Source organism: Dunckerocampus dactyliophorus, chromosome 1 (genome assembly GCF_027744805.1).
Source record: "Dunckerocampus dactyliophorus isolate RoL2022-P2 chromosome 1, RoL_Ddac_1.1, whole genome shotgun sequence".
In the NCBI taxonomy this organism is placed as follows: Eukaryota; Metazoa; Chordata; class Actinopteri; order Syngnathiformes; family Syngnathidae; genus Dunckerocampus; species Dunckerocampus dactyliophorus.
Window position 1 is genome coordinate 49,681,732 of NC_072819.1, and position 21,996 is coordinate 49,703,727.

A 21,996-nucleotide genomic window follows, 5' to 3' on the forward strand; every position below is an offset into this window, starting at 1 on the left:
GTCTGTAAGGTGTACGTTGCCTCTAAAAGGGAGGCAATGTGATTTTTGTTTTTTTATATGGGACCCAGAATTCCTGGCTTCACCCCTGCTTCTAGCTATATGATATGAAAAACCTTAATTTAGACAACAACATATTTGGTGAAACTTCCAGAGGATGAGACGCCTTCTTGAAGGAGACTTTGGATGTGAGAGTACATTGGTGGAACTTCCAGGTACGTGAGAAAGCACTCGGCGAACTCGGTGTCTTCCGTCTCGTGCGATGAATTCAGTTTTTTTTCGGGTTAGCTTAGGCTTTTGACTGCCACACGCATACGTCACATGGCTACATTAGCCACCGTGCCACCGATCACACCGTGAGCCTCCAAAACTCGCCATATTCCATCCATTGTTTGCTCTTCAAATGCCGTATTGAAGTTTCTTAACACGCTACCCCCGCAAGATAAGTTTGCGTGGCATGTGTCGGTAGTTAAGTGCCACACGGCGGATACGGTTGTTATTGTGTGAAAAGTGGGACGATGCTGCCAAAGATGTCGACACAACACTGCACGAATGGATCGCAATAGTGCTAGCCACAGGCACCAGCGTTCAAAGGCATTTATCGGCATATGCTGATCTGCCGATACTGATCAACGGCCGATCGATCGGAGCACCCCCAATTTCAACCATTGTGGATAAATGATTTTAGATGATGTTGCAGTCATACCATAATGAATAGGTCGTTTACAATCTCCCATATATAAAATACACACGTCATCTGCAAGGTTGAAGATGTCTGATGGAGTTACATTTACACAATTTCACTCACATCTGCGGTCGATTCCAGCAGATTCATACTCTTGAGTAAGACTGCGTTTTCGCAGTTGTTAGTTGTGTTGGTAAATGTCAGTGTGCTACATTACCCAGAAGGCTTGGCGCTCGAGGGGAAACGGGAAGTATACCCGCTGTTGAAGCTACGAGCCAGTAATGGTGATGTGCTAATAAAGCAATAAGGAGTTCAGGATTATTGTTGAACGTCACCGTTTGTGGTTTGTTAAACAAGCAACAACCATAACATTAATTAACCACGTGGATTGTAATTGTGATGGTTTGGGTGGAGCGGTGAGTGTGTATTTGTGCACCACTTAAACACAAAGTATTTCAGACCGCCTCTGAAATGCTTTGGCACGCTTTCTCTCTTTGTTTTATGACCGCGTTCTTTTTTGTTTTTCTCTTTTACCTTCTCGTAAGCCTCAATGAGGATGTCTGCTTCCAACGGGGGAAGTACGCCGCCCTCGTTGCCATGGTGAATCGGTGACCCTGCTCGATAGCGGGGTCTATTAAAGGAAGCTGTGAGCATCCACTGATCCGGGATTGGTTTCACCCGGTTTGATTCATCCTTGTCCGCTCATCCTGGTTTGGGTTTTGTGCAACCAATTAAGCCTAGACGCTCTTGTTTTGGATTGGTTGAACTCAGCTCTGTCATTTATCCTCGAGGTCTGAATCCTACCTCTGTGCAAAGGGCCCCAGATTTGGAAAATTTGATTGTCTGTTGTGAAGAAGTGTTTAAATGTCGTCTAAGGTCTTCACGTGTCCTTTTTTGGCGGCCTTGCAGATTCAGATATTGGTGACTATGACTACGAGTTGTCCCTTGAGATGAAACGTCAGAAGATTCAACGTGAGCTGATGAAGCTGGAGCAGGAGAATTTGGACAAGAGGGAAGAGATGGTCGTGAAGAAAGACGAGACCTCCACCAAAACAAGATCTACGGCCGTTCAAAAAGTAAGATGCACGGTTCCCCGCACCTTGTTTGTCTCCTTTACCGCTGCTGATGTACCTCCTCTTACGTGTCGCTCAGGCCTCCCCTGAGCAGTTATCCTCGCGAGACTCCCCTTCAACCAGGAAGTCCAGTGGCTCCCCAAAACACAAAAGTGGAGTTAAAGGCTCTGGGAAGAAAGAGAAGAAGGCATTAGCATCCTCGCCTATCGCAGAAACTGCCAAGTACGTGTCTGCCAGGCAGAGAACCATCAACTTGTTGACAAGATGAGGACACGGTGATGACGTTTTTGCTCTCGTCTGTGTTTGCATCAGATCGAAAGGATCTCACAGTAAGAAGAAAGGGCCTCGTACCCCCAGTCCTCCCCCTCCAGTACCTCTGGACATCCCCGTGGTTGGGAAGAAGCACAAAGGCAAGCACAAAAACAAAGAGAAGGGCGAGGAGAAGCAGAAGGAGGGGAAAGACAGGGGACGGGATGCAGAAAAACACAAAGGACAAAACAAAAAGGAAAAGCACAGGTAGAGTTTGCAGTGGTCACTTCAGCACAGTAAAAAAAATTATTTTTGTAGTTATTGAAAAAGCCGTGTTCTAAATCCAGGGATCGATCAGACAGTTCCCATAAGACCAAGCGCTTGATGACATCAGAGGAGCGATCCGGTAGTGTGTCGCCCCCCACCAGGAAGAAGTCTATTTCCCCCAAAGCTGCTTCACATAAGGCCACCCTGCTGGTGTCTCCGCCTCGCAGGTCGGCACATGCGGTGGATGCAGTTGCTGCGCGTCGCTAGGCTGCAATGAACTAACGTGCCTCTTTCGATGTAGATCTCCATCTCCTCAACGCCACCAGCGCACGCCCACTCCGCCCCACCGGCGCTCTCCTTCCTCTCGCTCCGACTCCTCCCCGCAGCGGCATTCGACCTCACCTCGCCGTAGGCGCTCGTCCTCCCCGGCCTACCACCGCAGCGGCGCCGCTGTGGCCTCTTCGCCGCCAAGGTCCCAGCGGTCACGATCTCCGGCCGTTTCCCACGATGCGTCCTCGCCGCACCGGCGCTCTGATAGATCAAGCCCTGCTCGGCGCCACTCGAGAGGCCGGGAGAGAAGCCGCGGCGACAGAGAGAGGAGTCCGCACACTCAGGAGCGCCGACGTGAGCGCAGAGATGGTATGAGCTTTGCTTGACAAAGGTTTTTTTTTTTTTTTTAGGCCTGCCAACATGTATGCATCTTTTGTACACAGCGCGCATTTGCGAGGGACAACTGTATTACCTTCCACAGACTTTGACCTATCTTTCTGTGGAAATGGGGCTAAATATTTAAAATTTGGGGACATTCATTGTCTTATTTTTTGCATCATATCTACATTTACAGTACAGTACAGCCAGCAAGATAAAAATTGTCATAGTGGCGACATGAATGTTGAGGTGAACCATTTAAACTTGGTTGGGTAGTTGAGGTAGACCAGGTGGTTCGCTTCCCTGCTTCCTCCATCCCAGTCACTGTCATCGTGTCCCTGGGCAAGACACTTCACCCACCTCTCCTCCAGTGCAGTCCACACTGGTGTGTGAGCGTGAATGAGTGTTAGGTGGTGGTTGGAGAGGCACGAATTGGCAGCCACCTTTCTGTCAGTCTCCCCCAGAGCAGCTGTGGCTACAGATGTAGGTCATCACCACCTGTGTGTAATAATGGGTTCACTGTTCACTGTTCAGAGGCGCAATATAAATCAAATCCGTTATTGTTATTATTAAACATTAATAACAAACTCTTTTCTTGGTGTCTCAGACAGCCGAAGCAAGCGAGAGAAGGACAATAACCGCGACGATAGGGACTACGACACGGAGCAGGTCCTGTCTCGGGATAGCCGTGATGACCGAGACTCCAGGGAAGCCCGAGAGCGACGGGATGGTCGAGCACGGGACACAGCCAGAGAGCTTCGTGACCGCAGAGATGTGAAGGAGACGCGAGAGAGCAGGACAGAAACCCGCTGCAGTCGAGAGTCCCTTGAGCGTCGGGATCGTGAGCGAGAGCGTGAAAAGGACAGGGATAGGGAGAGAGAGCGGGAAAAGGAGAGGGAGAGGATGGACACCCTCAGGAAGGAGGAAGCGGCCCAGGATGACAGGAGTTACGGGAGATCTCATGGACGTGAAGAAGGAGGAAGGGATGTGCGAGCTGAGACCAGAACAGAGCGAAACGGACGAGGGAGGGGACGTGAAATACCTGACAAAGGCAAGACATGAATAACATTGACAAAAAAAAAAAACAGGTATCAGATGAATCTCCTTCCATCAGGCTCAAACAGGAACTCTCGAGGGTCTCAGATGGACAGCAGCCATGAAAACTGGGAGTCTCGAAGCGGCGGTGCACGTGAACGGAGCATAGAGAGGAGCAATGCCTCAGAGCGAGACCGCTACGATGGCGACAAGAGAGGAGAGCAGGGCCGAGACTCTTCGTATGACAGGAGAGGCGGCCACAGTGAAAGAGACCGCAGAGATAATCGCGACAGAGGTGAGGGGAGTTTACATTCTTTTTGGGGGGTTTTAAACTTCCGCAAACAAAGTTTTCATCTGCAGCCTGGATTTTTTGTTTTTTTGTGTGATGGCTAGGTTTTCTTCCAAGGATGTTTCCACTTTTTTTTTTTTTTCTTCAATCTCATCACGATATATAATATGCAAAACACACCCTTATGTTTTATATTGGCTAAACAAATCTGTCAAATTATCTTATACAGTCGTACCTCGTATATCGCGGTTAATTGTTTCTGGACCCGACTGTGATAAGTGAATTTTCGCTTAGTAGGATTCAGTTTTAATAAATGCAATGTTTTTGTCGTTGGGGCATTGAAAACCTGTTTATGACCTTCTCAATACATTGGGGTTTTTTACCATTATTACAGCGCTGTAAACATGAAATAACATCCCTTTCGGCACCTTTACATTCGTATTCTCTAATATTGTAGACATGGTCAGCAATAGTAAGCCATAACTCACACTTAAGCACTGGAAAAAAGATGGACAGCCCATCACCCATCCTCACTATGACGTTTGTCTGACATGCATCTGGCATGCATGTACATTTGTAAAATAATGGATACTGCTACTGTTTTTGTTTATACCACATTGCGCAACTCTTAGGCGCAGGCTACGGGATCTCTGCAACGACGCAAGGGACTGCTGCCGCTTTAAGCGAAGCAAGCTACCGAGCTAACTAGTTAGCCTCCACGTTATTTATTCCAAACTTAAGAAAGAGTGTGAAACTGAGTGGTGGAGAAGGACAAAGTAAGAAGCCAAAAACGTACCACTTCCACATGCAATGGGAGGAGTACTTTTTTCCACTTCAGACTCTGTATTGATGCATCAATGTAACATTACTGACGCCTGGTGACCAGTATTGTATATTACGTGACTAATAATAGGTCGTAGTCAACCACGAAACAGCGATCATTTAAGAATGAATGAACTTTTCAAAAACAGCGGTAGAGTAAGGGAGCAATGTTCGAACCGCAAAGTGGGGAGGGATGACTGTACAGGCGCATGTTCATGTTATATTTCTTGTCAGATCAGGTAGGAGTTGTTGATTTTGTCACCATAGAAATTCTGAATGTGCGTGAAATGTTCTTCTGAAACTTTGGAAACTACATTTCCAGGGCTTCACATTCTCACTATGTTTTCCCAGATCAAAGAGCGGCTTCCCCAAATAGACACCAGAGAAGATCGGAGGAGTCCGAGAGGGACGACAGAAGGGATGAGCGCAGGGCAGATCGAGGAGACGAGAGGCGGGAGGACAGGACCAGAGACCGTGAGAGAGACAGGGAGCGAGAGCGGGAACGGGAGAAAGACAGGGAGCGGGAGAGGGAAAAGGAGCGGGAAAAGGAGAGGGAGGCTGAGCGGGAGCGTGCCAGGGAGAGGGAGAGAGACAGGGAGCGGGAGCGGGAGAGAGAGGAGCGAGAACGGGAGAGAGAGGAGCGCGAGAGGGAGAGGAAGGAGCGGGAACGGGAGAGAGAGCAGCGAGAGCGAGAGAGGCAGCGGGAATGGGAGGAGCGAGAGAGAGGGAGGGACGAAAGGCGAGAGAGGAGAGAAGATGCCCGAGATGACCGTGCCATTCGAGAAACACGGGACGATCGCAAAACAAGGCATGTATATCGATGCTCAGTTTAGTTTGTTGTGCCGTTGTTTTGGCACAACGTGTTGTTTCATCGGAGCTCCCCTTTTACTCCCTACAGCCGCAAGCGACACAGGTTGGAGAGCAGCCCGAGCCCCCGACCTTCACCCAAGCGGGGGACGCGTGACGTCAGTCCTGCAGACAGTGACGGCTACATCAGCGCAGATGAGAAAAGTGAGCGTCCAATAGGCCGAGGACTGGCCAAGCTCCACCCACAGCCCCTCCTCCCCAGCCCCGTGTGTCCGCCTCCGAGTGACAGTAGGAAATTCTTTTAGAGAGGACACACTCATATTTGGGAATGGGGATTTCCAGTCGCACTAATGTGCTCCCAGTAATTCATGTGATGTCTGCATGTGCAGGTGCAGACAAGCATCGCCTTTTGAGCCAGGTGGTGCGGCCCCAGGAGCCCCCGTTGCGCTCCCCATTGAGGGCTACAGCGCCCGATGACAAGCCTGGCCACTGGAAGGATGAGGAGCGCAGAGGAGCAGCAGACAAGAGGGAACTGCGCAGTCGCCACGAGGACCAGGAGGTCCGAGGCGAGCGCAGCAGGGGAGGTGACCGACGAGGGGATCAGCTGCCAGACACACACTCAGACGCTCGTAGCCGAGGCAGGGACCTGCGAAACCCCACACCGCCTCCTGTTTCTGTAGCTCCTGGTGCCGACAGCGAAGACAGAGATGTCGCCGGGTCACAACCCCAAGAGGATAGTAAGAAGAAGACCAAATCACTGAGGAAGGGCTTGAAGAAAGGGCGCAAAGATGAAAGTGAGGTGGCTGGTGGCAAAAGCCTGACTGAGCCCCCGACTGGCGCTATGACAGGTGGGCCCCCATCTCTACATTCACCAAGAAAAGGAGCAAAGAAGAAGGTACTTGAGCGCAAAAGAAAACGGTCACATGGAGATTCTGATGTATCTGAGGAGGATTCTTCAGCGCACCAACCCCATAATAAGAGGAAGAGAGGACCTCGGACACCGCCGCCATCATTGAGACCGGGTCACCGTGGCACTGGAGCCAATGCCGAGCCCTCTCCACAGTCCAAAACGGACAACTTCAGTGACTGGTCAGATGAGGAGGTCTCAGATCGAGGTCAGCTGGACTCTGCTGTTGCTGAGCAAGCTCCAACTGAGCCTCCTCGGAGAGGTTGTGGCCCCAGGATGGGCCGGGAAAGGGAGAGACGCAACCCCCTACCCATCGCCCCTCTGCTTCTGCAGGACCCTCCCATGATGCTGCAGACATTAACGCCACAGCCTCTGATGTCCCAGCCCCTTCTCCGCAAACCTCTCCCAGAGCAGACGCGCAGCAGCAGCATGGGAAGCAATCAGAGCCGCACGTCATCCAGACGACCACGGTCCCCCTCCAGTGAGTCGGCCCACCGTGATGACCTTCAAGGACCACGGTCCCGCAGGGGCCGCCTTCAGGGGAGTGGCGCACATGACCGTGAAAGGGAGCGAGAAAGAGAAAGGTTGGCACTGAGTGACCCACCAGGAGCTGAGAGGAAATCACGAATCGACCAATTGAGGAGAGCCGAGCCTAGCCGCAGTACCTCCTCAGGTAAACTCTAATAAACGTGACACAAAAGGTTACATGTACCTACCTGCCCACCCTAACCTAGACCTCTTTCGGCTTGTAGACCGCCAGGATTCCCGCAGCCACAGCTCCAGGCGTAGCTCCCCCGACTCTGAGAGGCAGGCCAGGTCCCAGTCCCGCGCCGGCTCCTACGACAGTCGAGAGCGGGAACGCGACAGGGAGCAATTTGACCGTGAACGCGACCGAAAAGACGTCCGGCAACAGCAGCCAGGCCTGATACTCCAGCAGCCTCTTCAACAGCAGAGAGACTGGGATCCCGAATCCAGGGAGTGGCCTAGTAGGGGACGAGAGCCCCTGCTCATGCGTCCCAGCCGGGAACCTCTTCTGAGGGAGAGGGACATCCGGGACAGGGAGCGCTTACTCCCTGAGGGACTCATTCAGCAGCATGAGCGAGAACGCGAGAGAGAGCGTGACAGAGAAAGGGAGAGATTGATGATGCTGGCCTCTCCCTCCCACTCTGACACCAGAGCTGCGGCGCGAGGTGACCTGATAAGACAAGACAGAGGTGACTATGAGCCCCTCCTTCCAAGAGAAGCCTTCAGCCCGCCAGAACCTGAGAAACCCAGCAACAGTCACCACGTGGCGGGCGAGCAGCCAGAGATGGAGAGAATAGACAGCATTGACGGTAAAAACACCTCCACCCCCACCTCACTCCTTGTTTTGTTTTTCACATGCTTGGGTGGCACATGAAGGACCGCGTGTATGCTGCTGTCTTACAGGAGAGGATGACGGGAAAGAAGATGACAGCCAGTCAGTGGCATCTGTTGGAGAAGAGTATGAACCAATCAGTGATGATGAGCTTGATGAAATTCTGGCTGACAGTCAGAAAAAGGAAGAGCAGCAGGATGAGGAGAAAATTGCAGGTAGCAAGAAATATATCTTTACTATAAATTGCCACTTGTGATTACATATTAATTCACCACTTAATGTTCTATATTGTAATAGAATTATATTTGTCAAATACCGTGGTACCTCACTGTCCATTATTACAGTATTTTCCAGACTATAAGTTGCTCCAGAGTTTAATTCACATCAGTCAAAAAATACATCACAAAGAGGAAAAAACATAAATCGCACTGTACCGTAAGTTACGTTTACCGATGTTTATGATCACGCTATCATCAGAGCCAGCTTTTTTTGTGTGTGGGAGTGTCACAGTGCTGCTCCTAACATTCATTTCACAAGAGAAGACAAAGCCAGAAGCAGGGGGGCATTGTTTACACCAACAACCCCAAACCCCATACTATAATTCTAAAATTATAGTGTTATAGTAAAAAAAAAATATATATATATGCACATATAATACAGGAATATATATGGATTTACTTACTGAAAACTCACAGATCGACTGCAAGATGGGCACCGGTCCGTGTTAAAGGAAAACTGCGCTTTTTTGGAATTTTGCACATCATCCACAATCCTTATGTGAAACATGACCGCACATGTCTTTCTCTTTTCTACGCGTTCTCAAGAGAGAAAAGCATCTGATAAAACAGCTAGCATATGGGTGCTAACAATGCACATAACTGGACACACCTATTTTGACTATAAAGCCAGAAAAAACACCCAAAAAAGCTAAAAAAAAAAAACCAAACAAAAAAAAAACCAATCTGTTCTATTTACTGTATCTGTTTATCTATGTTGGAGTTGCATAACTGACCTTTTATATAAACCAAGCTACAGCAACATTGTTATTGTAGCAGCTAACACGAAGAACTATTTTTCTGGCGTAGTGACACTGCGCCCCATGCCACTACGGAGCGGTAACAGCCCACTCCAAAACAATGCGATAGGACACCTGTACCTGTACTTACTAGGAAACAAGAAGAAGCATACAGTATGAACAACTATGAATGGACATCCAAATTATCTGTAAAGTTTTAGCCCATATTCCAGGTTTTGTTTATACATGGCTAGATGGACTGTGTTGTGATATCATGTACGGCAGGGGTCACCAAGGTTTTTCCTTGTGAGAGCTACTTTTACAAAATGAAAATGGTCAAGAGCTACTCATTTTTATAACATTTATTTTCAGAGCTTATTTTAAACCCAAACAAAGCGAATATGCTTGTTTTACCAGAACATGAACAAAATGCTGGTGTCCACAACTCACATGTTGTATTTCAGAATGCATTTCTTTCTACTGTTCTTTCATTATTAACTGAAAACCTGAATGAAAAGCAGGCTTGCGGGCACCTCATGTGGTCGTGGGGGCTACCTGGTGCCCGCGGGCACCACGTTGGTGACCCCTGATGTACGGCATGTATCGAAATCGGTATCATGGTGACTTACTCGGTGGACAGTTGTCCGCCTGGGGCGTCTTTTCCAGTTTATTTTTGGCAGGCACGCTTTTCCACGGTCGAACGTCTTCTTGGTTTTTGACTTTTTATTTCCATTTGTTATGAAAAAAAGTGTGACTTGTGGAAAATACGTTCCAGAGGGTTTTGTCAAAAAACAAACATGAAACTGAAGCAATTTTTCCATCGGAAACAATGTAAGTCAAAATCATCAGTTCCAAACACCCCAAAATGTTAGCACAAAACACATTTCATAGACATTACCTCACCCCCCTGCCATGTGTCAACAGGCCCTCTGGATGTCATCGATGTGGACTGGTCTAGCCTGATGCCCAGACAGAAACAGGAACCCAGAGCCGCCGGGGCAGCACTGCTGCGCTTCACCCCAGGGGCTGTTCTCCTGAGGGCAGGTGTCTCCAAGCGACTTGCTGGGCCTCAGCTCTTGGAGAAGGTGAAAGAAGTATGCAAAGCAGAGCTAGATGACCCTAAAGGTGAGTTTATATCTTTGACGAAGGTTAGGTTGGATTGTGGAGGAGATTATGTAGCTTTCAGACCGGTGGAGCTCCACTCCCGATCACCTGCACGGCGGATACTTCACCTTTGTTGACCGCTGGCATTTAATTACCGAATAAATGCATGATGTGCGAAACACTTCTTGTCTTTCAGTTTTAATGCGCACTCCTACTCGCTAAATATAGCGACCATGTCGTTAAATTGTCAACACGGATCTCTTGTACTTATGAGGTGAAGCCAAACCCGTGATCGCCAGTACTTATAAAGTTGGCACTCAGCCAAATGTAAATAGCATAAATAAAACCGCTTGATTAAGGGTGCAGACAAGTCAAAACATCTACATGCTTTGGTTTGACAATTAGATTTGTCCCTCACTGCATCGCGGTTTGAACGTCACACTCTCACCCTATCGCGGTTTTTCAAAAATTAATAAATGATTGATGTTTTGCGGTTTAATATGGCCTATTGTTAGTAAAAAAAGAAAAAAATAAGAATGCATATTTAAGCAGGGAACACATTTGCTGTGATGCTGCTAGAGTAGCAGTTTTATTTACGTCTTAAATGGCTTTTTTAAGTTTATTTTGTCTGCTATATTGGGTAATATGAGTGTAAAGCCATTTAAAGCTGCGGAAGTATGCTGGAAGCTGTCCAGAAAAAAACTTATCTTAGTTATGTCTAAAATGTCTTATTTTACAAATAATACAAATGTAAAGATGAATATATGGGTGCTATTTCATGTCTTGAGACCTCTAACAATGTTAGAAACTGTATTTAGAAGATCATAAACAGGTTTTCTATGCCATAACTACAAAGATCTTCTATTTATTAAAGGGATAGTTTGGATTTTTTGGACATGAAGTTGTATGACATCCCCATCAGTAGTGTAGTCCATTACATGAACACACTCATGGTAGTACCACTCTTATTCCGCGACGGGTCTCGTTTATGTATGTGTTCCACAGCGGAAGATGTGAGCGTGTTCATCACATACACTTCAATGTTAATGGACTACACTGCTGATGGCGATGTCATACAACTTCATCTAAAAAAAATCCCAAATATCGCTTTATGAATCCAGCTTCGAGGAAATTCAGTTATCATAGTCAGGTCTGGAACCAATTAACCGCGATACACGAGGGCCGACTGTAACTTTGATCAAATTAACACTTAATGTGCTGTTTAATAATGCCTTGCACACTACATGTATTATCAATCATAGTAGCGATGCCATAGTTCAGTCTGATTGGCTTCTGGCTGCCCTGTTCCCACGAGACAGCTCAACGTGAACTATAGTCACGTTTTAATATCACAAGATCTCGTGACACCCCTATTTGTTTTGCTCATGTATGATTTACCGTAAATCACTGTGTATAAACCGCACCCCCATTTTCTGGCTCACGGCGGGGGGTAAATTTTTTTTACTACATAAATGCTTGCCAACTCTTTCTTCTTAAATCAACATGCGTAAAGGTACTGAGCAGTTTCAAAAAGAAGAATAACGGAGAAATCTGCCGTCCATCAGTTCATCTGCAATGGAATTCATGTAATAAAAGTTTGCCGTCAACTTGCCGATGATGTCCGCTCTCGAACGCCGGATGACTGACTCGTCCACACCGTGCTGCCGTCCTGCTGCCCGGTTCCCAAAGTCTTCTGAATACCGGCAGACGGAGAGTTTGAATGCTGCTGTGAAAGATCGCCGTGGCATTTTAGCTTTAGCTGCTTTAGCTTTAGCCTTGATTTAACAGTAGCTAATGTTGGTTTAGCGGTGACGCGAGCGGCGTTCTGCGCATCAGTTATCCATGTATTGTACATAACACTGCATTGCTTCAGTGTGAATTTGAATAAACTCCAACGTTTTATTGTATTTTACATTGGAAGCTTAGGTTAGCTTCAGTGTTTATAGAGATCGTTTCTGTGTGAAAATACAGGCACAGCAGTCAGAAGTGAAAAAGGAATTGCACTTTCAGCAACTGTACAGCAGAGGGCGCTAAAGTCAAAGCAACTGTCTTACCCACAGACGGCTATTCTAAAGTCTGCTTCTGGTCAATTTCTGTCTGGTCACAGACTTGTCATCGTGTATAAACCGCACCCCGATTTTTGGCGTCTTACCGGTGGAAAAAAAAGCGCGGTTTATACGCCGTGATTTACGGTAATTACATTTTGGACATTTTGGATCAGGATGAAGTGCCCTTCAACCATTAACATGTGTACACGCCATCTTAAAACCCCTTCCAGATGCCGACAAGCTGTTTGAGCACGACCTCGGAGCCTTAAACATGGCCGCCCTGAACAGACGTGTAGAAAGGGCGGGTCTACTCAGCAACCTGGGGCCCTGCTGCAAGGCTCTGTGTGCCCGTAGGGATTTGGCCATCCGCAGAGAGCTGTTAAAAAATGACAAGGTAAATATCTCCGAGAGTTCAGTGAATATAGCTACAGGTAGGTGCTTATCTTGGCTATTTTTCCTGAAGTTTCGGTGTTGTGCATCTAGTAATCCTCCTCTCCTTTAGGGCCTCACCAAGCAGTATCCCATGAACCCCGTGGTGGACAGTGAGCTGCTACAAATGAGCATGCGTCTTTTTAGGAAAACTGTGGCTGGTCCGGAAAGGTCAGACGGTGGGTCAGATCCAGCTCCTGAACTGAGCTTGCCAGCGCCGCCCATTGCGGCACAGCCAGAAGTTTGCGTGTCCTGAGATGAACAATGGGGTTTTAGGAGGGAAACACATGAACATAATTGCTTGTGAGCCCCAACGTCTCCCTAATGGTCGCATTTGGTCACATACGCCATGTTTTAGTAGGAAATGAACGCATAAAAAATGTGAATCATTATTAACGTTTAAAATGTTTTGCACGTTTTCTGTGCCATAGAATACTGGACCTTCGAGCCTGGAGGAAGGCTTGTCATTAACTTGGTACAAGAAATGTTAACACATCTTTAAAAAAAAAAAAAAAAAAAAAAAATCACACAAGCTTTTTAGTGCTTTTTAAAGCCTGTTTTGAGTTTTATTGTCAGTGTCACCTGCCTTAAGTCAGTGTCATGTTTGCATACATTGTGCATTTCTTACAGAAAGTGGTGCAGGCAGCAGGTGTTTGAGCCAGATTTCCACAGGAGGAAAAAAAAAAAAAAAACGCATCTTACATGTTGAAGATGACAAATGTCAAAATGCAGCCTTCAAAATTAGGCAACACATCTCAGCATTTAAAGGCTATATTTTTTCTTATTTGACATTGCAAACATTTCTTTTGAATGACAAATACAATGGAACCGAACACACAATGCCGCAGTGAAAAATCATAAACTGGTTCAAAAAAATGTATTTTCCTAGATATTTTTATAACAATTTTGATTCATCTGGACTATGAAAGGCCGTGTGCATCACCACAAGTTAAAGCTGCGCTTTAAACTTACTTGCTTACCTTTTATTTGTGGGTCTTTCTTGGTATGACATTTCAGCCTTCAAATGTGACACGGGTGATGTCTTACCTGCAGCAACTCCTAATCAATTCTTCTATGCAGGTACAGTCCAGCTCCTCTGAAATGTTTTGCAGGATGTGAGCCATGTTGCTCATGGTTCTTCTTGTATTGTATTTTCAGTATTGAGTACTGTCTTTTTTTGTTTTGGTTTTGCTCTGGCAGTACCGCAAGTCCCTGCAATGCACTGAGATGAAGTGTGAGCTTATACTGTTGAACGCGGAGTAGCACCGACGCACTGAAACCCTCATCAGTCCTCACCATCCAGGAAGAGACACTAGAATGCTTAGCTAAACCAGACCGAAAAGCTCCTCCGTGAGAACTCGACATGTTTTCTGTGTTCTCACGGTTGACCATCCATTGACAATAAAAATAAGAATAATTAAAAAAAGACTTATATAGCTGGACAAATGGACCTTGCGTTTTTTTCTCAGAGTCAACTATCAGTTAGTGCTACAGCTGAAGTCCATTGCACCAGCTTCAGTATTGCCTCCCTCCCGGCAGTCTGACAGAACAATAACTTTTGTCTTGGATTCCACATGATAAACTTAGACAGACTTCATTGATCCATAAGGGAATTTGCTTGGTTGCAGTAGCTCAAAAGGAAAGACACTCAAAATGCAATATGAACAAAATGTAATCAAATAGAATATAAGAAACAGGATTTAAATATTTATGATGGCAGTTTATATATATATAGATAGATAGATATATACTGCTCAAAAAAAATGAGAGGAACACTTTGAAAACACATCAGATCTAAACTGGGGGAAAAATGATGTTGAATATGTTTCCTGATAATAAGTGGGTGATGTATTAGTAACAAAATGATGCCACATCATTTGATAGAAATGAAAGTGATCACCCTATAGAGGGGGGAAATCAAAGACACCCCAAAAATGAAAGTGGAAAAAATGATGCAGCACACTGGTCCATTTTGCTAAAATGTCATTGTAGCAACTCAAAATGATTCTCAGTAGTTTGTGTGGCCCCCACGTGCTTGTACGCATGCCTGACAACGTGGGGGCATGCTCCTAATGAGACTACGGATGGTGTCCTGGGGGATCTCCTCCCAGATCTGGACCAGGGCATCAGTCTGAGGAGCAACCTGGCGTCGCCAGATGGACCTAAACATAATGTCCCAGAGGTGTTCTATTGGGTTTAGGTCAGGTGAACGTGGGGGCCAGTCAATGGTATCAATTCCTTCATCCTCCAGGAACTACCTGCATACACTAGCCACATGAGGTCGGGCATTGTCGTGGACCAGGAGGAACCCAGGTCCCACTGCACCAGCGTAGGTTCTGACAATGGGTCCAAGGATTTCATCCCGATACCTAATAGCAGTCAGGGTGCCGTTATCTAACCTGTAGAGGTCTGTGCGTCCTTCCAGGGATATGCCTCCCCAGACCATCACTGACCCACCACCAAAGCGGTCATGCTGAATGATGTTGCAGGCAGCATAACGTTCTCCACGGCATCTCCAGACCCTTTCACGTCTGTCGCATGTGCTCAGGTTGAACTTGCTCTCATCAGTGAAGAGCACAGGGCACCAGTGGTGTAGTTGCCAATTCTGGTGGTCTATGGCAAATGCCAATGGAGCTCTACGGTGCTGGGCAGTGAGCACAGGGCCCACTACAGGACGTCGGGCCCCCAGGCCACCCTCATGGATCCTGTTTCTGATTGTTTGGTCAGAAACATTCACACCAGTGGCCTGCTGGAGGTCATTTTGTAGGGCTCTGGCAGTGCTCATCCTGTTCCTCCTTGCACAAAGGAGCAGATACCGATCCTGCTGAGGGTTGAAGGATCTTCTACGGCCCTGTCCAGCTCTCCTGGAGTAACTACCTGTCTCCTGGAATTTCCTCCATGCGTCCAGGTACCGCAGTGATGCCCTGGTCCAGATCTGGGAGGAGATCCCCCAGGACACCATCAGTAGTCTCATTAGGAGCATGCCCCCACGGTGTCAGGCATGCGTACAAGCACGTGGGGGCCACACAAACTACTGAGAATCATTTTGAGTTGCTACAATGACATTTTAGCGAAATGGACCAGTGTGCTGCATCATTTTTTCACTTTCATTTTTGGGGTGTCTTTGATTTCCCCCCTCTATAGGGTGATCATTTTCATTTCTATCAAATGATGTGGCATCATTTTGTTACTTAGACATCACCCACTTATTATCAGGAAACATATTCAACATCATTTTTCCCCCAGTTTAGATCGGATGTGTTTTCAAAGTGTTCCTCTCATTTTTTTGAGCAGTGTGTGTGTGTGTGTGTGTGTGTGTGTGTGTGTGTGTGTGTGTGTATATATATATATATATATATTTCTATATATACATATATGTGTACTGTGTACACATATATGCAAATAAAAATTAACTTTAACAAGTATATGTAGATTATTGGAATTGAAGTGATGTTACATATTTATTCTTTTTCTATTTTATTTTTCTTAACTCCCATTTTGCATTGTTTTATTTTCAGTCGTTACGTTTATTAGGACACTTTTGCAGCGCTGCTGGAAACGTGACTTTTTCCTGGAGATAAAGTATCTAGTATATTGTATCTTTATAAATAAAAGGGATCAACTCGATCAAAAAAACTAAAGTAATTTGAAATTTTGCCGTAAAAAAGGGGACACAAATAATCGTTTTTCTGCCACTGGGCACGTTACTGCGTTGTACACCATAAACGTGCAAAGGTTTTTTTCCATTTATTTTTTCAGCAGGGAACTATCCTTGGTGTCACTGTTTCTAACGACCATCTTAAAAAGACGGAAGGGTTTCCTTTACCCATCATGCACGCCGTTAGCTCCGTCCTTCCGACTTCCGCCTCAGTTTAGAGCGACGGTGAGTGCATTTGTCGGAAAATATATTTTCTTAATCTAGCACCATCCTCCGACAAAAATACCAAATTGATCGCACATTGACTATATTTACATGTACGATTAATATGTTGTTCCGTTTGTTGGGTTTTTGTTGTGTAAAATTATTGTTAAAGGAGAGCCAAAGCGCTACAGTGTAGCCGTGGGTAGACTAATGGCTCGTTAGCTTAGCACCCTTAACGGGTTTGTTTTTAATATACGCATTAACTGTAAACCTATGTGTGTTTAACTGTAATGGCTTCCTAAAAGAAGTATGTGGGTGGTTGTCCAAGTGGTCTTTGGTTACTTCTACTAATCGTCAGAAGCATGAGTTGTTACGTCGTCTTACAAATTGCTATGCAAGGACGTGGTGGCTTGCGTTTTTATTTTACTTGTGTGCATGTTATTCATAGATGGCCCCAACCAAGAAAGGCGAAAAGAAGAAAGGGCGCTCAGCCATCAATGAGGTGGTGACCAGAGAGTACACCATCAATGTCCACAAGCGCATCCATGGAGTGTGAGTGTGTCTCGTCAACATGTGTATCCATTCTCTCGCTGTATTGCCAGATACTGCCATTTTTACGCTTTGTTGTAATTTAATAAGCACTGTCGACGTTTTTGAAGGGGCTTCAAGAGGAGGGCTCCCCGTGCCATCAAAGAGATCCGCCAGTTTGCAGTGAAGGAGATGGGAACCCCTGATGTCCGCATTGACACTCGCCTCAACAAGGCATTGTGGAGCAAGGGTGTCAGGTAAGACACATGGGTTACCTTTGTGTCATTCAAGGCTTGCAATTGTTGAAGTAATATCTCCATTTCTTTGCATTAAACGAGTTCAGTGAAACCCTTCTGCCGAACAGCTCCTCAAATTTTCCTTTAAAAAAAAAAAAAGTGGTCCCTTTTTAAAGGTGCTGTCCCTCTTTGACTTCCAAAAATGATACCACCACCAGTCTAGTAGATGTCACTGATAGTGGATCAAAGAATGGATTGAACAAATGAATATTTGTCACAATTTGAAGTGAAATGCAGTGTAATTTGGAGTCATTATGATATGGCTGTTATACATTCAGTGACGGCTAGCGTCAATGCATGGAGACGGCGGAATTTGCACATTTAAAAGTCTGTGCTCCCCATGCAGACAGCACCTTTTTAAGGCGGCGTCGACATGCGTGGTCCACCGCTTTTTTTGACAGAAAATGAGACCCAAAGGAGTCATTTATGTCCTATAGATGTCCATGTAATCTTCTTCATTATCCACAAGCAGAGTCTGGTTACACAGCACTGAAACATGCACACAGGGACTTGCTGTTCAGTGCAAAATAAACTCTGGAATAAAAGCATGACAGTAGTAACCTGGATTCTATCGCATCACTAACAAAATGGACCTTTTTGGAAGAAATCATTTTAGGTTGTTAGCCACAGGCAAACACCACTGCCCCCTATAGCCCAATTATTGAATCACAGCTCACAACTGATGTCTACAATATCGTGAAAACAAAAGAATCCAAATAACAATATGAACAAATGGAAGAAGTCAGTGTAAAATGCCATATGTTTTTATCGCATATTCCCCTTATGTCTCGGGCGAGATCCACAAGGAAATGTCGATGTTTTTGGTTATGCCATCAATCACACATGTCGCCGTCAGCCAGTCCGAGACGTGTTGAGATAAGTGGGTTCCACCGTATAACTCACTGAGAAGTGGGACCTCCCATCTTGTGAAAATTGTTTGACAGAAGAACAAGAGTGACAATTCTGGAAGAAAATAGTTTGCTTCAATTTGCTAAGGTGACCATGATGTTTGCGCAGGAACGTACCGTACAGGATACGGGTGCGGCTGTCCAGGAAGCGTAATGAGGATGAAGATTCCCCCAACAAGCTCTACACCCTGGTTACATATGTTCCTGTCACCACATGCAAAGGTAGTCATAATGTTTGCTCATTCAGGTACAGGATGAATAGTATCTCAGTTTGTCATCTTTCCTACAGGTCTGCAGACAGTCAATGTGGATGAAAACTAAAAATGTCCCCTCAAGGCGAATAAACAGAACATTTTGTTCAAGCAATGTGTCTTTTTTTGTTTTTTTTGCAGACTGCCATGATAATCAAATTAACCGCACGATAAATAAAAACAAACTAGATAATTTTGCCGGCCTCAACATATTGACGTGCACGCATGCTGGTTTTCCTCCTCCCTCGCTACAGAACAGGCTGGTGACATGGGGAGTTCACTCTGCGTCCATCAACACCTGGGTGTGTTGGTTCTACAGCCGAATGAACAGCGTGAACCCTCCTGTCAATCATTTGAAGCCATAGCCATGTGAACATATACGCAAACATATTGAATAAACGGGAATCTGTGCTGAATACTTTCTTCATGCTGGTTGTGTATAAAACTTGATCTGATGTCCCTTTTGGCCCGTTTGCACGCCGTCATTTCGTGTCAAAGACAAATAATACAAAACGGTGGAATGTACATTTCAGATGCCGTGGTTCTTGAAGTATAACACCTCATTGTACACCAAACGCATTTTACTGTATCCAAAACGTTACACCTCATGAAATGTAAACGGCCTACTCCACACAATGTTGCTAAAAGTGAATCAAGGAAGTGTACGTGCAAACGAGCTGACAACTGACATACAATGTGATTTTTCAGGAGTATTTCCGGGTTATTTATGTTAGATCTGAATATGGAGCAGTTGGAAAAAGGAATGGAGGCATGTCTTACATTCTTAAGAAGCCGTATTGTTGCTGAGCAGCCTATCACCAAACTTCGAAATGACAGAGTAAGTACCCGTTAGTAGTAGTAGTAGTGGTAACTTGAGCTAAAATACACAGTAACTGTGGACTAAGGCTCTATGAATTAGACTACAAAAGCCGAGGTCTCCAATCTGTAGCTCCCCAAAGAAAATGAATTGATATTATTTTGACTTATGCGTGATAACTCCAATTTGACATATCACCTGGAAAACCTGTTTTAGTTTTTTTGTGCAGAATTGAACTGTGACCACCAACATTTAAAAGAGTATATCTGTAAACACTGAGGGGAAACAGTCTTCACATTAAATAAGCTTTGTGTCAGATAAATGTACAACATAAGTAGTACTGAGGAGCGACAGGATTGGAGACCCCTACAGATTAACACTAGCTTGTATGCACATCCTTTAAATTTTAAAGAATATATTTTAAAGTTTAAAACGTAGTTCAAAACTGTTTTTTCTCATACAAGCCCATAAATAATTAGACAACTTTATAGCCCTTGTAGATGTGGTAAACGTGACATTTAAATGTATACTATACCTAATGTGAATCCTCAGTTATTTGTTTTGTCCCTGTATTTAAAATGATGATATTATTTTTTGCTGTTTTAGATTGACGTCTCAGTAATAGAATCTATGGAAGATGACATCTTGGCCACCTGTATTCCTGTCTACGGTGACAGGATTGCCACCCGAAGATTTTGTTCCGAGTCAAAAAAAGAAAGGTGAGAAAGACGCACAGAGGCAGTCTCTGCTCCAAAAACTCAGGAAGAAGATGGACATTCATAAAGTGGCCGAGGAGCATGATGAGGAACCTCCCGCATCATTTAGACCAGGGGTGACCAACGTTTTTTCTTGTGAGAGCTACTTTTAGAAAATGAAAATGGCCACGAGAATCATTTTTGTAGAAATGATTTTCATAGCTTATTTCAACCCAAACAGATCAAATATGCTTGTTTTACCAAAACATTCACAAAATGCTGGTATCCACAACTCACATTTGATGTTTCACAATACTTTTCTTTCTAGTGTTCTCACATGATTAACTGAAAACCTGAATGAAAAGCAAGCCTGCGGGCGCCTCATGTGGTCGTGGGGGCTACCACGTTGGTGACCCCTGATTTAGACATTCAAAGGCATGTCTGAGAAACAATAAGATGGCTGTAAGAAAGACAAGGAACGTTGAATCGGGGTGGATACACCATACCAAGAAAAACTGAGGTGGAACGAGAAGAGTTGATGTTTGAAAAGATTCCAAAAAAGCTGACATTTTCCAAATGGCAAAAGATCTGCTCTTTCCAACCTAAGAAGGGAAAGTTGGAGGAATTCAGCTTTGATATTCCTGATGATCAAGAAGATGCAGTATTGGATGAACATGTTACAGTTGGGGAACTTTACTCGGTGCTCCAAATGGGGATGTTAAGGTTTTATGTTTGCTCAAAGGTAAAAGTAAAAGAATCTACAGCTGAAGATGACTGAGCTGACTGCAACAGAACATGAAAATGTGCCATCATAGGGCCCTTTGTGGGTGAAGCTTGATGACAAGTGATGAAGTTCAGTCTGTGATCATGAATTCACCCTCATCTTCAGCAATCCTTGACCCTGTGATTGTAGCCAATGAGTATTCCCCAAACAACCCGAGTCCGAGTGCATCCCACTAGTGTGTGCATCACAGCCAGTGTGAGCGTTTTACCAACTGAAATGTAAATGCCAATCAACACCAACTCTGATGTTCCAGGTTACCAAGCTGCCAATGTCCACATCAAACTTGACAGAACAAAGCTCCCGGATGAAATGATAACACAGTTCAAAGATCCTAAGTTGCTCCCCCGCCCACGAAAATGTAGTTACATTGATGCAGATGCAGACGGCCTTTCCACAGATGTCTATTCAGCATTCTGGGCTGAATTTCTAGACCAGGGGTCACCAACGTGGTGCCCGTGGGCACCAGGTAGCCCCCACGACCACATGAGGTGCCCGCAAGCCTGCTTTTCATTCAGGTTTTCAGTTAATAATGAAAGAACAGTAGAAAGAAATGCATTGTGAAATACAACATGTGAGTTGTGGACACCAGCATTTTGTTCATGTTCTGGTAAAACAAGCATATTCGCTTTGTTTGGGTTTAAAATAAGCTCTGAAAATAAATGTTACAAAAATGAGTAGCTCTTGGCCATTTTCATTTTGTAAAAGTAGCTCTCACAAGGACAAACCTTGGTGACCCCTGGTTTAGACTATGCGTCTAAAGGGCAAGACATGAGAGTTCCACTACTTTCCCCCAAGCGGAAGGAGGAGGAATGGAAATCTATTGCTCGAATCCTTCTGAAAGTTTGTTCAGAACCATGGTTACTTTCCATGTCGTATTGCAAAAGCCTTTCACAGTGATCCTCTTGCTGACTTGCTGTTTGAATCCTTTCTCTTACATCAGCAAGGAAGACGGGGATCTTGCAAACAAAGCTTTACTAGAGGATCTTCTTGGCGGAGCAAAAGATGAACTGATTGATCTGTTGGACCGCATGGGAGCAACAGCAACATCAATTCCAAGAAAAAACAACGTGAAAACAACACTTGCAAATGTTGCTCACAAGCTGGTCATCCAACAGCCAACATA

At 45.3% G+C, this 21,996-nt stretch overlaps 3 protein-coding genes across 5 annotated transcripts in view; 2 read left to right on the forward strand and 1 right to left on the reverse strand.

Annotated features, from left to right (window-relative positions):
- The window catches only part of LOC129194364 (GDP-Man:Man(3)GlcNAc(2)-PP-Dol alpha-1,2-mannosyltransferase-like), a 14,501-nt gene extending 12,837 nt beyond the window's left edge, over positions 1-1,664 (reverse strand). Inside the window, exon 1 of the mRNA XM_054799557.1 lies at positions 1,217-1,664. Within this exon, the coding sequence (XP_054655532.1) occupies positions 1,217-1,281 (65 nt within the window). The 5' untranslated portion in view covers positions 1,282-1,664. The remainder of the gene's footprint in view (positions 1-1,216) is intronic.
- zc3h13 (zinc finger CCCH-type containing 13) overlaps positions 1-15,523 on the forward strand; it is an 18,056-nt gene extending 2,533 nt beyond the window's left edge. For 2 of the 3 annotated variants that reach the window (XM_054799474.1, XM_054799485.1), the window contains exons 6-20: positions 1,592-1,758; positions 1,835-1,977; positions 2,068-2,271; positions 2,352-2,498; positions 2,573-2,910; positions 3,527-3,970; positions 4,034-4,249; positions 5,417-5,873; positions 5,964-6,160; positions 6,262-7,452; positions 7,532-8,113; positions 8,208-8,351; positions 10,076-10,276; positions 12,534-12,697; positions 12,806-15,522. In XM_054799474.1, the coding sequence (XP_054655449.1) occupies positions 1,592-1,758; positions 1,835-1,977; positions 2,068-2,271; positions 2,352-2,498; positions 2,573-2,910; positions 3,527-3,970; positions 4,034-4,249; positions 5,417-5,873; positions 5,964-6,160; positions 6,262-7,452; positions 7,532-8,113; positions 8,208-8,351; positions 10,076-10,276; positions 12,534-12,697; positions 12,806-12,988 (4,778 nt within the window). In that variant the 3' untranslated portion in view covers positions 12,989-15,522. Of the gene's footprint in view, positions 1-1,591; positions 1,759-1,834; positions 1,978-2,067; positions 2,272-2,351; positions 2,499-2,572; positions 2,911-3,526; positions 3,971-4,033; positions 4,250-5,416; positions 5,874-5,963; positions 6,161-6,261; positions 7,453-7,531; positions 8,114-8,207; positions 8,352-10,075; positions 10,277-12,533; positions 12,698-12,805 lie in introns of all 3 variants that reach the window. The other variant, XM_054799494.1, reaches the window with a different exon arrangement.
- Positions 15,524-16,558: 1,035 nt separating this feature from the next.
- rpl31 (ribosomal protein L31) lies at positions 16,559-18,688 on the forward strand. The gene is made up of 5 exons (XM_054782172.1): positions 16,559-16,615; positions 17,043-17,146; positions 17,254-17,379; positions 18,436-18,548; positions 18,616-18,688. The coding sequence occupies exons 2-5, from the start codon at positions 17,043-17,045 to the stop codon at positions 18,645-18,647; spliced, it is 375 nt and encodes a 124-aa protein (XP_054638147.1). The 5' UTR covers positions 16,559-16,615; the 3' UTR covers positions 18,648-18,688.
- The last annotated feature ends 3,308 nt before the right edge of the window (positions 18,689-21,996 follow it).